Source organism: Aptenodytes forsteri, unplaced genomic scaffold (genome assembly GCF_000699145.1).
Source record: "Aptenodytes forsteri isolate BGI_AS27 unplaced genomic scaffold, ASM69914v1 Scaffold180, whole genome shotgun sequence".
In the NCBI taxonomy this organism is placed as follows: Eukaryota; Metazoa; Chordata; class Aves; order Sphenisciformes; family Spheniscidae; genus Aptenodytes; species Aptenodytes forsteri.
The window spans coordinates 1,743,483-1,759,484 of record NW_008795486.1 but is presented as its reverse complement, the minus strand read 5'-3'; the positions used below and the strand labels follow the sequence as shown (position 1 = coordinate 1,759,484).

General features: G+C 38.1%; 1 protein-coding gene across 3 annotated transcripts in view; it reads left to right on the top strand.

Moving 5' to 3' along the window:
- Nucleotides 1–7: 7 nt before the first annotated feature.
- PICALM (phosphatidylinositol binding clathrin assembly protein) overlaps nucleotides 8–16,002 on the top strand; it is a 70,867-nt gene continuing 54,872 nt past the window's right edge. For 2 of the 3 annotated variants that reach the window (XM_009281327.2, XM_019472609.1), the window contains exon 1: nucleotides 15–121. In XM_009281327.2, coding sequence (XP_009279602.1) covers nucleotides 94–121 — 28 coding nt within the window. In that variant the 5' untranslated portion in view covers nucleotides 15–93. Of the gene's footprint in view, nucleotides 122–16,002 lie in introns of all 3 variants that reach the window. The other variant, XM_009281328.2, reaches the window with a different exon arrangement.

Here is a 16,002-nt window from a genome sequence, read left to right as displayed (position 1 = left end):
TAGCGCCACACCGCCCGCGCCAGTGCGGCGCAGCACAGTGTGACCGGCTCGGCGGTCTCGAAAACCGTCTGCAAGGCCACGACCCACGAGGTCATGGGGCCCAAGAAGAAGCACCTGGACTGTGAGTACCGGGCAGGGATGGCGGCCGAAGGGCTTTCCCCGCGCGTCCCGCCGGGCTCCCCCCTGTCCCGCGGTCCTGTGGAGCGGAGTACCCGCTGTGGGGCTGCCTCCTTTCCCGCCGGCCTCGCGGGGACGTGAAGCCTCGTCAGGCGGAGGAGCTCTGTGTGTTTCAGCGTAGGACATTCTCAAGGGGGAGGGGGGGGTAGGATCGGGGACGTGGCGACGGAGAGCTTGGGAGAGGCTGTTCAGCGTATCTGCTCTCCAAAAGGGGCCTTATTAGCTCTTCCCTACGAACAGGGCCCTGGACAATGTGAGTCTCTGAAGGACAGGACTTGCCCCATACCCCTTCCTTAGAGAGAAAGAACCGTGGAGGCCAAGCAGAGGAATGGGCTGTAATTTCCTTACAAATTGATCTCTTTTGTGTTTTGCGAGGGCAGCACTCCCCCATTCTGTAGAGGTGGTGCAGGAGTTTCAAGAAGGAATAGCTGTTCAGTTATCTTCATTCTTTCCCAGATAGTCTACTAGGAAAAAAATAAATTGCTTCTCTATCATTCTTGTAACTCTTCCATGTAGAAGTATATGTGAAATGAGTGCTTGAGGGGCTGATCTCTCTCAGTAAGGGTGTTCTTAGTCTTATCCTTTCTAGTCTGTCTCCTTCATTTGGGAAGATGGGCCTAAGAGGACTTCTTTAGAACTTCAGTACCTGAGCTTAACATCCTGTACAGGGACTGGCCATTTTTCAGCTTCTATTAAAAATAGATCCAAGGTGGAAAGGTTTAAAAGGTTTTCTATCAACTCTGTTCTATCCAGGTGATTACAAAGAGAATAATGAGCATTGAAGTTCATTTTAGTGTGTCTCCCACTAAGCGGTAAGGTCACAGAACTGAGGATGTTCTTGGCTTGAATACCTGATTATCTCACATCTGTTTATTCTAGGCCTTTTAAGGACCCTTCTCTCCCCCCATGCCTTCAACTTCCCCCAATATGTAGCGAAAGATACTGGAGAGAAATGTGTGGATATGCCTTCTCTATGCATGCTTTCTCCTTTCCTCCCACCCATGTCCGTGAGGAGAAGGTTGGGCCTTCATGTGTCTTGGATTTGTGCCTTCCGAGTCGCTCTATATCCAAATAAGAAGACCAGATGATAGTACTAGGATTAATTGTACTGTAGTTATTTCTTCTTTCCACCAAAAATGTCTGACTTAAACCTTTAAGAAATTCTTGGTCTGTGAGTACCTGAGAGGGATGTGATCAATTTTTTAGGGTAGCCCCAGAACAGCTGCCTCAGTTTCTTTCTGGTATTCCCTCTTTCATTTCATCTCTTGCCTGAAGACAGTAGTAACTGAGTGGCTTTGTTATTTTTGGTCAGCCCAGGGTGTCAGAAGGCTGAGGAAATCTTTGGGCTTTAAGTAACTTAGTCTCAAGTAGAAGAAAACATCTTGTCATATGGCTTATGTATGAAGTCGTGGTGTTACTGGATTTCACACAACAGAAGGGAGGCTTTCTGGAAAAAAAAAAAAAACTTTCTCAGATTTAGCCTGGAATAGTGCTAAAAGTTACAGTTTCAGTAATAGGTCATTTAGCAGCTGAATTATTTCACAGTATAAGCTTTATGAAAAAGAACATCAAACTGACCAGACAACTGCTCTTCAGACCGGTGTGTGTATAAAAGGGTGATGTTCTGAACATGGTTGCTAGGGGACATCCTAATTGAGACCTATAGGATGCTGCTGTAGAAGGGTGCTTGAACTTCCTTAGAAAGCTATCTGGTAGTTGCTGGATGAGAAGACCATTTCTGTATTTCCCTTGTCTACTCTAGACTGTCAAAAAGTCCCAGTTCCTGCCTCTTTCTCGGAGAATTCTTTTGTCAGAGCAAAGGAAACTTGGGTTTTTTGTTAGTTTTACTACTAGTCACTTTTTTTTTAGTGGTTAAAATAGATCATGGGTAGATAAGTTTTTTGTATGCAGCCCCTAATACGTTTGTTTGTTAGGAGTCTCTGTTCCTGGTATCAGGAAATGACACACAGTTTTGTATTTTGAAAATTTTCTTTGTTCATACCGTTTATGGTTGTATGTTTAAAAATGAATGCTTTTTGCACAAGCTGTGACTCAAGCCCCAGCTCTGAATTATTTGCACTTGTCTTCCTTTTACAACAAACAGTTTAACTACTAGGTAAGTCCTATGAACTGACATCTCACTGTGAATGACAATTAATATACCAGTCTTCATAGGTGGCATGTTTCTTAAATATTTTTTTAATTAGTGTTTAAGTTTTAACTGTCATTATCACCATACTTTGTTAAAGGTTGTGTCCTGGGCGAGTTGATAAGCTGAGTTTTCTAATGCTGTCCTGGAATTATGTCTTAGTTTTGTAGCATTTTCTGTGCCCATGACATACATTCTTGTTAATGTGGTATTTGTATTGCTTGTACAGATCTCAATATCTCTGACTGTCCTGTTTCTGAAATTCTTTCTTTATTAAGCTTGAGCCATCATGAACACATTTAAGTAGCTCAGCCTCACGTTAACTCGTACAAATGGGGGGAAATCCAACATAGGTACTCGTGCCCATGATTATTCCTATCCTTATTTACCTTGCTCTTGACTCTCTATGGAGTTCCAAAACTCCCCATCCTAGGTTTGTATATTCCCTCTGTATTTCCCTCAGTAACTGTTACCTTAATAATCAAAGAATGTAAAAAGGCATTCTTAGACCATGATGATAAAAATACAATCTACCCCAAAGAATGTTCTTTCTCTCCTGTTACAAAGCTTAGCTGCTTGTTTGGTTTGAAGGAGAAAGAACTCTAATTTACAAGTGGACATGGCTTATGATAGGTAGCAACAATCATGTTACGGTCATACATTTGCACTCAGGATATGTTTGGATTTTTTTTCTCCTGTTTTGAAGGTCCAGTCTTATAGCTGGGATGAGGATTCTCTGTTTTGTAATTTCGGTGCTGCTTTTGTAATGATGGATTACTTGTTTTACAGTAATCAGACAGGTTTAATAGTCTTGAAGCCCTCAAAGCATAGTTCATGAAATTTCTTTTACAGAAAACCTAGTTTCACTAGGACTTTGTCCTAGTTTTCACACCTCTGAGCATTGATAGCTCAAAGCTGGTTTGTGGGTTTAACTTGTACACTGTGATTTATGTATCCCTTTCTTTTGCGTTTAGCTTTTGGTTGCTGTGTTCAGTGCTGTATGGTGATGCTAAGAAAAGTGCTTTAGGTTGTTTGAATGTAAATGGTGCTGGAAAACTTGTTGCCAGATTTCACTTTTTTTACATGATTCTGTTGGGGGGGTGGTGCTTCCATAGGTATATGTGGTGGATATTTCACGTTAGGAAAACCAGAAGATACATAGTTAATGCCAAGCAGGAGGTTTCACTAGGTCAGTTCAGTGAAATTGCTGTAGCAGTGATACCTCAGCAGCATAAGAATGTGTACGTGTGCATGTTGTGGAGCGTAGTTAAAACACCTTTGATGTGAAACTTTTAGGGTTGGGTACTTGAATGAGTATGGCACAGTAACCCTATCTGCTTTTAGCTAATGGAGTAGCGCTCTTTAAAGGAGAATGTGGATGGATGGCTTGGAAGGAAGTTGCAATGCTGTAATTATCCATTCTTAACAGGAAATCTCTCTATAGTTATGCCAAAGTGTAACTTCCTTGACTTCTTATTGTGAAGAAAAATCTGTATTTTTAAGGAAGATGGTAAACCAGCACCCTGCCCTGTGTTGTGTAGATGTTTGTGAGAAACTATGTAAGTGAAAGTAAACTTAATTGAGCTTGTTGGGAATTTATTTCCCAAGTCCCTAGTGTCAGCTGTTTTGGTTTTGTGTAGAAGCTACTACTAGTACAAATAAAAGTCCAGCTAAAGACTGGCTTTATGTCTGTGCTGGAGACAGCTTCCATTTCCAAATGAGATGGTACGCAGAGGGTGTCTTGCAGAACTGAGGGACAAGGATCATTGCTTTTGCCTGTGTCTCACAAGAGATTTGTAGTAAAGCTGGGACAAAACAGTGTTTTAAGTGCTTACCTGCCTTTACATACTGAAGTGTAACGGGGTTATTTCAGTGATGTGGTGAGTTAACTCCTGGTGTCTGTGGATACTACTGCGTTCTCCAGTAGAAATAGATTATCCTCATTCTTTTTATGATATTGTAGTACTTCAACAAATTCATATTTTCTTTCTGGTTTTGGCAGGATTACCTGAAGTTTCTCATGGCTTTGCTTCCCATTTTATAGTTGACTTAAATTTCTGGAGGCAGTCCATTGTTGTTTTTGCTTAGAACTGTTCTGCGTAACTGTAATTATTTCAAATACAGCTAATTGCATTATTACAACTTTCTTTTGACGTATTCATTTTTCTCTCTGAGTTCTTCCATGATTCCTGTATCATTTCTTCCTTAGCCAACTTTTCCTAACTTTTTACTAGAATTCCTTTGGCATATTTGTTTGTGCCTTTCAGTAGAGTACGAGAACTATCATACTCCTCTAGACTGCTGGAGGGCCAATTTTCTACCACAGCTGCTCATTTGCAGAAAGAATAGCCATTTAGTTCTGCAGCTGTTGTTTTATTTTACTTAGCCTGAAGCAGTATTCTCCTTCAGATGAAGTAAGAGGCAGGAACTAAGGAGGAGAAGCTGTAGGACACCTGCAGTCAGCTTACTGTGAATCTTCATACTGCCATTGTTTCCCATCAGCTGTGGTTATTCAGGTGTCATGTAACTTTGGGCTGTAGCTCTAGTTGTGGGGTTTTAATTTTTTTTTTTTATAGTGGTCATCCCTTACATCTTCTAAAAGTGATGCTTGGAAGAGGCATTCTTTTGCAGTTCAGCCTATGACCTAACAATCTATTTCAGTCTTTAGTTCCTAATCTTAAGATCAGTTTTTGATCTGTAGATGTGAAAGTTTAAAGTTGTTCCTAGTGACTTGGCTTACAAAGTAACACTCGTTTGCATAATAATACAAAAGAGATGACTTATCCAACGTGGAATTTAAAGCTTCTCTTTTTTGCATTGTGTGTGTTGCCTTATGTAAAGAACATGATCAGTACACCACAGTAGCAAGTGTTGCTGGTAGAATGCTGGGAAAGTTCACTTGTAAAATGTTACTGACTTCTTGGTCTCCCTGGACCAAGGGGAGGTTTTCTGAAGCAGAGACACCTTTTGTATTTGAAAGCTTATTTTTTTTTTTAACAGCCTTCTTAAATTTAAGTTTCTCAATATCTTTAAAACCTTTTCACTCATTAATTCTCAAACATCAATTACTTCTTTAAAAATAGCCCAGTTACTACTGGTCAGGTATGCGCATTCTTATTTTCTGTAAACTATGCAGAAGCTGTTCCTCAAGTGTGTTAGAAGAATCAGGTAAATATTGTAAATGACTTGTTTATAAAATCTTGAAGTCCTGTAGTAGGACAGTTATTAAACATTTCCAAATAGTTCATAATACACGTTTAAAGCAATAATCTCAAGTATGTGTTCTTACTTCTGAGTATCTTAGCAAACTTTGCTGCTGCAGCAATGAAAACTTTGCTTTGTGTCAAAGAACTGTTTTTTGTGTCCGTCAATATGTGAGTTTAACCATTTCCTGCTGGTTGAAGTCTTAATGCTAGAAGTAGTTGTAATTTGGAGCTGAATGTTATCTTGCAAAGGCTTAGGTAGGAGAGAGATTTTATTAGTGATTACGTCTGCACCGGATTAGATGTAAACAAGAAATAACTGGCCAAAAAGCTGCAGGCAAGTGGAAAGGAAAGAAGCTGATGTTGATATAAAGTTGTTGGTTTTGATATTTTTCTTGGTCTTCTAGCAGTTTTCTCCATTGTGAAATGTGATCGTGAGCAGGCAGGGTATGAACTTTTATTATCTATGGATCCTTCTAAACTCAAAGGAAGTAGAAGTACTGTTGCACTTCGTATTTCACCCCTAGCTTTACATTAGAGCTTTATCAATTAGCTGGTAGTTTCTAAACCTCAAAATATTGTTAGTAAATTCAGTGCTAACTTGTGGCACTCTCAACTCTACTGATGGAAAATCCAAGTTATGAGTAAGAAGTGACAAGTCAGGTACAGAGACTTGAGAAATTAGGGAACTAAGTTGTATTTAACTGTGTGAAAATAACTTAATGAAGTTAAGTGTTTCATAAAGACTTAACAAATACACTGGATTTCCCGATTGTGACTAAACATCTCCTGTGCTATTTTGCTAAAGGAGCTTTATTAAAGTAATGCTTATCTAGTTCAATTGCAATATTAAACATGAGTAAATTAGGCTTTTATAAGTTTTACCTTAAAACAGAGGGTGTAAAATAACAAGATCTACGCCAACACTTAACTTGGGAGTGTCATTTCTGAGCATGAAGCATAGAAAATTTCCTGGAGTGAACAGTGGTGGCATAAAGGGAAATCCTGTGGTTTTACTTTATTTCATGTCATGACATATACATGGTCTATAAAATAAAAAATACAAAAAGTGGGGTTTATACTCATTCTGAGCTCTCCTATATAATTTCCTTCAGACCTATGTTAATTTACTGAGGAAGAGCTCTTCACATCAACCCCTTCTTCCCTTTCTCCTGAAAAACCACTTTGGAAATCTTCACTTAATATTCTTTTTTGCTTCCTCCCAAGCAAGCAGTCCTGCAGTCACAACATCCGTACGCTCTAGCAGCAGTGCCATTCTAGCAGCAGTGATTCTTTTGCTTATGTAGGAAGTGATAAGTTTGCACGGGTTGAAACTGCTCTGGTATTTCACATATTTACTCTAAATATGGTACTTGCATGTAGCTCAGCTATTCCAGTTGTCAACCATGTGCTGTGACATCAACAAAATATCTCTATTGCTTGTAACCTTTGATTTTTAATAGTTAATACAATTTAAAGCACAAATTATGAATCCTTAATAACACTGTTTCCTAGTCAAATATTTAGTGTATGAATAAAAGTTTTTCCATGTTAATAGCTTGTAAAAACTGATGGTTTTTTATCCTGTTGAAAAAGGTGATAATGCAATTCATATCATTCCTCAATTAATTTTGTTCAAAAAAACCCAACAAACCAAAAACAACCCACTGGTATTCAGCTGCATGGCATAAGTTTCTAAAGTTACAATGGTAAACTGGATTTCAAGACCCAGAATGGATAACATACAAAGTTTTAAAGTAAACTCAGGTTGCAAACAGAAGTAAACATGTTCTAAATATTTAAATATATCTTTTTAAGATTTTTTTTTTTATGCCTTTAATCTGGCAGTAAGTCCACTCATAGCAGCTCTGTGTGTCTGTGATTTGTTGCTCTATCTGCCAAATCAGGAGGTTGAGTGTCTTGGCTATCAAAAGGTAGAAGTAGGTGTCTTCATGTTCTTTGGCGTTCTTACAGGCTGCTTGTAACTCGCTTTGCTGTTGGTGATGTTTGGATTCTTCTGGGGTGGCTAATGAGCTGTAATGCGATATGGCAATGTTTCTGTACCTGTCTCTTGCTTTTCAGGTGTGTGCTTTTCATTTTGGGCTTAATTTTGTTATGTAGTATTGTGTCCCTCTTTTTCCCCCTTCTCCCCACATGTTCAGAAATCACATCAGCATTTTACCTACATTTGTTTGCAGTCGCACTTGGCTTATTTGGCTGATATATCTGCTCTTGCTGACAAATGGGTTGATATTTAATTGGAAATTGGGTCACACGAATTTGAATTTGATTTATCCCCATTCCCTTCCCCTCCCTCCCCACCCAGTATTTCCATAATAGTTGCAGCCATCATTGCAACCTATTTCAAACTTTATGAATTTTTCTGATCCACAACTCTGCATTCTTGGCCTGACCTTATTTTTTTTGTGAAATGTTAAAAGTTGTTTAAACTATTGTGATGGTTAAGCCCCCATGCTGAGAATGGTGGTGTAATTTGATCGGACTTAATTGTCTGACCCTTTTTCTGTTTGCCAGAAGCCATTGGTGTTTGTAATTCAGCAAATATACTGTTATGAAGAGATTAAAAATAACTTTCATTTAAAAATCAGTCTGTTAGGAATATTTACTTGATTGTGAATTACAGCTGTATGTAGCTGCTATATATAAAGCAGTTCTTCATTTCTGTATTGATGTAAAGCTAGCTTCATTGAGTCTGGCTTACTCATGAAATGCTTTCATCCTTTACTTCTGTCTTACAAAGGGTACTTAAGTTTAATATTTACATAAATGATTATGTAAGTTTTAGGGGTGAAATTCAGGTGGTTTAGTTGCAATTACTTTTTATTCATCATGAGCTACAACTAGTACTGTTCAAATCATAGTTGCAGTTGAACAGGAAAAAATGCCTTTCTGAACAATATCTTTGTGTTCTTTTTTCCTCTTGACTAGCTAAGTTTGTTTACTATTTAGAAATATACTGGAATCCTTAGGTAGATTCTAATTTTGAATTAATTCTCAGGGTGACAGTCCATGTCACTTTGCTTTCATTGGTACAGACATGCTCTAATTAGCTGTTTTTTATTCAAATTACTGAATTTGGATTTATTATCCTTTTAATAAATTTTTCTGTAATATACTAATAACCTGTCTTAAATTCAGTAGGAGCTCTTTTTCCGTGGAGTGCTTGCATTTCAGTCATGAGTGTCACAGTACAGCATTGCTGAATAAAATTTAGAGTATCAAAAATATATGAAGTGGATTTTAATCATAGGAATGAAAGAAAAGTCAATGGAAACCAAATATGAACACTTTTGCATTCCTGGACTGTAGTTATTTATAATAAGGGTGTGAAATGCATAGTGAGTTGCTGCATTTGATTAACTGTCGGATGGAAAAGCTCAGGATGCACAACTCCTAACTGTATTCTGTTTGAAACACAAGGACTAGCACACTATGTTGCGCTTTGCAGGGAAAATGGTGGTCTGAATACAGACTTCTATTTTTAAGTTCTTGATAGTTAATAGGGAGCTAGCTCAAACTTTCTTCCAGGTCTGTTCAGTTGGAATGCTTTGCCACAACAGTAGCATCATTAAGCCTATCAAATGTAATTAAAGCTAAAACATAAACTAAGTAAATTTCCTAGCAGATTACGTTGCATTAAAAATATGGAATATGTGAAGTTTGTTTCAGTGCTGAATTTGGCATGTAAGTGGATGGAAATCCAGAGAAGCTTTTGTGTTAGTTCTCAAATATCAGGGAACAGCACAGTTAGTTCAACCTCTGATGTTTGGAATTGCATTGTTACGAATTTGAAGCTTTTACATTTCCAGGGGCTGGTTTTCTGTTTTTTTGTTTTGTTTTTCTTTTTGTTTACACACAGTTATTTTATGAGGAGACTTTCTTCATATTTAATATCTGTAATAAAATACAGTGCATTAGAGGAGATACTTTTGTCCTTATTTTAAGCTGTTAATGAGGACCCTTTGTAGACAGGAATGTGGTCAGCCTTTTGGTATGTAGTAGGGCTGACACAAGATGTTATAACACCTAGGTTTACTATAGCTCCATATTCTTTTTAGCTCGCTGAGGTTTTAACCAGTCAACAAATCTTACTTTGAAGCAAATGGAATAACTATATTTTGCATTGTTAGAGCCTTTCTTTATGAAACAATTTCATTTTAAAGATAGAATCTGGCTGAAGTCATCTTTCCTTTTACTGAGGACCAAAAGGCAGATGATACTCCTGCTCTTGGCTTTAGTTTATCTTAGAGGCTGTTTGTGATAGGGACATGTTATTGTGCATGGTAAGTAGAGAAATTCCTATCTGAAAGCTGTGGGATACGGAGGATTTCTTTCTGTGTACAACTTCTCTCACCGGTCCAGTTTCAGACTTACAGGTTTGAAGCTCTATGTTTGCTCTAAAACTTTTTGAAACTTGATAACCACATGGTCACTAATAAAGTGCTCACGAACGATCTCTAAAACTGGAGGATGAGGGGAAGAGCTGATCTGGATTTATGAAACTCAGACATAACAGCATTATTTTAAGAGGGTGGGTTCCCCTTTGTAAGGTCCTTTGCTTTATCTACTGAAAATCAGTAAAGCTTAATGTATGGTGCTGGAAAAATACAGCTTCATTTTCCCTCTCCCTGTTCAATGAAGACCGTTCCTGCTCCACCCTAACCTGTATCACAGTATATTTTAAAACTTTTACTCTGAGCAGCTTTGACGTGGGCTGTAAGGGATGGTTTTGATCCTCTAGCTCTTGTGCCCTTGTAAAAGGGTGCTATTCAAATGTGCATTGAAGCTGTACTTGGGATGAGCCAGGATGAGTTTTGTTTGCTCAGGGAGCTCCAAATATCTCGTGGGACATGTTAGTCTAAATTGAAGAAGGAAGTAAAAGCTAAATTAGGCAGGCATTCCCAACATTTCTATTAATAGCATGGAGGATTTTAGCTGTTCCTTTACTTGACTGCCTTCCTTCATGGGAGAGCTGCACACTTACAGTACAGGAGTGTCAGCTGAAACAGTTTTGTGAAGATACCTGTGTTTTGATGAGGGCGGGAGACGTGGTTTTTTTAAATTTTTCTTTTTTCTTTGAGCTCCACTGCTCTGTTTTATCCAGTTTGCTAGCAGTTCATGTCAAAATCTGATCCTGTATTGGCCAAAAGGAAAGGTATGAAAGTGGCTGTTGGTGACAAATCTCCTTTAATGAGTTCACCTACTTTAAGTGCAAAATGTGAAATAGATGGTATGGAATTAATGGAGCTTGCATTAAAATGGCTGCAAGAAGTACTCTAGATCCAGGTATCTTGAATTTTAGTTGCTTAAAAAAAATTGGTAATTTAGAAAGTAGTGGCACTTTTTTTTTAACAAAAATTACTAGAATTTTGCATGTCACCAAAATATGTTAGCATGGAAGGAGCAGCTTCATGGGTTTTGTTATGCTTCTTTCTCCTATTCCTGCTGGGAAAAATGAAGATTAGTCCCACTTTGGGGTAGACAGAAGTCATATAGAGATGGCTGGTATGTAGATGGCCTTTCACATGAAGAAATCACTTGTGAGATTTAGGGGAAAGAGGAAGGAATAGAAGGAAAGCAACACAATTTCACAACTTCATGTCTAGAATTAATTTCAGACTTTATACTGTCATCTCAGTCCCCATGCTTTTTTATGAAGCCGACTATTTTTCTTTCAGTTTTTCAGCACAGAGAAAGAAAAATCTCAGATGCATTCTGCAAAACTGTCTATTCAGACTGTTTTGTGTAACATCAGGGAGTACAAAACTTAACCTGTTTGATCTGAGATACTAGTCCAAGTGTGTAAACCTGTGCTGTCTTGTGTAATTTTTCTGCCGGTCACTTTGTAGGAGAAGGGTTGGTGTTCGATTTTCATTGAATGATAAATATTTGAAGTTTGAGGATTTGCTGCTTTGCACATTCAGATCATTTGCCAGGATTTTTTTTGTTCTTTAAGAAAATACACTGTATGATAGGCAAATAATTTAAATTGCTTTCCTCCTTAGTCTGTTAACTGAGATTTGGTAAGGAAAGCTTTGAAGCAAGCTTTGGTCAAATGTTTTCATTGCCCCTGCATTGTCAGTGGAGAGAGAACTCTTATGGTAAAATCTTGAGGGTTACCAGTTTGGGGTTGACCAGCTTCTTTTATAGAAACTGCAGAGGAAAAGAAAAAAAATGTATTCCTCAGCAAAACTTGGTCATGAAATCTGTGTTTTGTTTTGTTGCTTATTAGCAGCGTGATTTTCTTGACTTTGCCTTATTTTCCCCACTTTCCCCTTTTTCCACTTTTGTTAGGCTACTTCTTATGTCATGTTTTGTAAGCTCTTAAATCAGAGCTACAGTTTTCATTAAGACCTGTTAAGCTCTGTTTAGTCAGCTAAACCAGCAAGTGATTATCTGACAGGGCACTGCTGTGGGTATTTCCTGAGAGATCAACAGAAAAGTAAGATACACAGATTTTCCACACAGAATAGGAAACATTGCGTAGCTGGATTGTAGCATGATGTGTGTAAAGTTTATTCCTAGTGAGAATCTGGGCTGAAACCTACTCTCTGAGGAGTTTTGCTCCAATAGGTGAGCATTGTGCTATTTATAAGGAAAAGCATATAGCACTGTCTTGTAATAAATAGTACTAATAAAAAAAAAATCTAAATAGTTTGTACTCCCTTCTGTTTCTTATATGCCAGAAAATGTACCACTTTCAGTAAGTTTATGTACTAGGCTTTTGATAAGTCCTATATTAAAATGAATCCAAATTACTTAAAGTCATTTCTGCATCTTTATGATGTTGGGAGAGCATGATTTAATAATCATACCATTTTAGGATATGACTTCTTTGGTGTTAGGTGTGAAAGTTTCCCAGATTTTTCCCTTTATCAGGTTAAACTCTCAATTTTGCTACTCTGTGTAAGTATATGAAAAGCAAGTAAATGTGGGGTGTTGGTTTTTTAACCAATATACTGCAGGGGCAAAAGGACCTGTAATATATGCTGTTGCACCATTAGAATCTCTTGACAGTACAGCTTATTTTATACAACAAACTAGCATGAACTCTTGGCAAAAGAAGGCATATTTCCACAGAATGATATGTCTGGGTTGGGTTTTTTTTGTCACTAATTAACCAAACAGCCCTTTACTGTAGATGAAGCTGTAGAGGATGGTATCTGCCAAGAAATATGTCCTACCATGCACTTAAGTATTTTTACAATGCACAGCTTTAATTACATTGAATTTATTGTGCTATATAATTTCCGGTTTGCTGAGGACACTGGTACACTTAGTGCACTGAAGGTATTACATAGTCTGGGAGGTTGCATAGTAGATGATGTGTTTTGGCATGATTGCTTTCCAGAAACTGGAAAGAGAAGGTCATAGTCTGACCAAAAAACTTTGCTGTACGGAGGTGGATGTAAACATCTTCATCTGCAGTTTCAGCACTGATGGAGGTAGGCAAATAGAGAGGTGTAACTCCTTTAACTCAAATACATGTTTCCTGACAGCTCCCAAAGGCGTTCAGGAAAAATGTGCCATTCTTGCTCTGAATTAGATTCTGCTTAGATGGAAATCTAATTTCCAAAGTCTTATTTTAAATGGGAGAGAATAACAGATATTCCAGACAACTTTGCTAGAGTGAGTAAGACTTTTGAGCTAGTGAAATGAGACAAGTATTGAAGTAGGAAAACCTCAGATCAGACGGCTTTGGTTATTTCTTATCACTGGTTTTGTCTATTAAACTGTCTAATAAGATGCAGCACTGCCATTCAAAGGGAAAAAAGTGAATTACGTGTGTGTGATTAGTTCTGAAATAGCAAAGATCAGGATAATTTTTTGGCTTGAAAATCTGTTCAGTGAGATGTGATGGCAGGAGGTCAGGCTGGTGTTAATGCTCGATGGTGGTTTCAGTTTCACCATGCTGTAGAATTATGGTACACCACTACTACAAAATTATTTTCTGATGCGTCTTTTAGAAAAAAGTGATGTGGAAGTTTAACATCTAAGAAACACCTAAATTACACTTGTGTGAATACTTTGTGTAGTTAGAAAATACATATATTTAGATTTAGAAACTGTGCTAGAGGTGTTTATGGACAAAATGTGCTATGTGTGAAGTCAGGCGTGTTTTCTCTGTTTTTCTGTAATGCAGGATTAAGGAAGTCGTAGATGTTGGAAGGCAGCATTGACATTTTGGCTGCCTTTGGGTATGCTTTTTAACAGGTTTGATCTGAATCCCATATGGACCAGGTGAGCTCATGGACTGGAAGCTTTGAAGACAGGCCATTTAGCTTTATCACAAATGGTGGCACCAAGAACTGTGGGACTTACTCCCACAAATTGAGATCAAGAGTTCTTTGCAGGATTGAGGAGGGTTAGATACTGAAGTGAACCCTAGTTATATTAAAGGCCCACCTTCTTGAAAAAATAAGTTGTCTTGCTGCAAAGCAACTATAAAGTTGTGCTCGTTGAGGATTTTTTTGTTCTGCAGTGTCTGCTGTTGATAAAATGGTTTCTCTCTTCCAGTAGGCTGGGCTACAATAATGTTACTGTACCACTGCTAGCAACCTGCCAGGTAAGGGCATATTGTTAGTACTTTGCATGAGTCTAGGAGGTATTTGAGAGCAGTCTGCAAGGATTGGTTGCTTACTATTGGCAGTACAACAGCGGCTTGTCCATGTATTCCACAAGTCTTGTTTTTAACACATGTCCATTAGCACAACCTTTTATTGTATGGAGGTGTAATAGCTATGGAGTATTTACAAAATAAGTTCCTTTGGAGCAGAAGGAAAGGGCTGTAAGTGCATACTATAACCAAAAAATTACAGTATGCAAAGGCAGATGGCTTGGGCACTATTCTTGTCGGAGAGGAAGATAGAGAACAGCATGATAACATTATCAATGTGTACGTGGTGATGAAGAGACCTGAGGGTTAATATCTTTGGCATCACATACTGATCTCTCTCAGCTATCTATAAACGTGTTGTGTGCCTTCTCTATGCACCTTAAGGTAAAAATCATAGGATAAACTCGCATGTGTGCAGACTGTTTGCTTGAAGTAGCTTCATGTTTGCAGTAGGAGATAAAAGTAGTGTTAAAGCTATATAATTTTCAAAGTAATTAGTCTTCATCAAAATAGAAATGTTCTATCTAATGCAATTCATTGTGCTTCCATCCATCCACTTGTATGACTCGTTTCACCATGCTGTAGAATTATGGTACACCACTACTACAAAATTATTTTCTGATGCGTCTTTTAGAAAAAAGTGATGTGGAAGTTTAACATCTAAGAAACACCTAAATTACACTTGTGTGAATACTTTGTGTAGTTAGAAAATACATATATTTAGATTTAGAAACTGTGCTAGAGGTGTTTATGGACAAAATGTGCTATGTGTGAAGTCAGGCGTGTTTTCTCTGTTTTTCTGTAATGCAGGATTAAGGAAGTCGTAGATGTTGGAAGGCAGCATTGACACTTTGGCTGCCTTTGGGTATGCTTTTTAACAGGTTTGATCTGAATCCCATATGGACCAGGTGAGCTCATGGACTGGAAGCTTTGAAGACAGGCCATTTAGCTTTATCACAAATGGTGGCACCAAGAACTGTGGGACTTACTCCCACAAATTGAGATCAAGAGTTCTTTGCAGGATTGAGGAGGGTTAGATACTGAAGTGAACCCTAGTTATATTAAAGGCCCACCTTCTTGAAAAAATAAGTTGTCTTGCTGCAAAGCAACTATAAAGTTGTGCTCGTTGAGGATTTTTTTGTTCTGCAGTGTCTGCTGTTGATAAAATGGTTTCTCTCTTCCAGTAGGCTGGGCTACAATAATGTTACTGTACCACTGCTAGCAACCTGCCAGGTAAGGGCATATTGTTAGTACTTTGCATGAGTCTAGGAGGTATTTGAGAGCAGTCTGCAAGGATTGGTTGCTTACTATTGGCAGTACAACAGCGGCTTGTCCATGTATTCCACAAGTCTTGTTTTTAACACATGTCCATTAGCACAACCTTTTATTGTATGGAGGTGTAATAGCTATGGAGTATTTACAAAATAAGTTCCTTTGGAGCAGAAGGAAAGGGCTGTAAGTGCATACTATAACCAAAAAATTACAGTATGCAAAGGCAGATGGCTTGGGCACTATTCTTGTCGGAGAGGAAGATAGAGAACAGCATGATAACATTATCAATGTGTACGTGGTGATGAAGAGACCTGAGGGTTAATATCTTTGGCATCACATACTGATCTCTCTCAGCTATCTATAAACGTGTTGTGTGCCTTCTCTATGCACCTTAAGGTAAAAATCATAGGATAAACTCGCATGTGTGCAGACTGTTTGCTTGAAGTAGCTTCATGTTTGCAGTAGGAGATAAAAGTAGTGTTAAAGCTATATAATTTTCAAAGTAATTAGTCTTCATCAAAATAGAAATGTTCTATCTAATGCAATTCATTGTGCTTCCATCC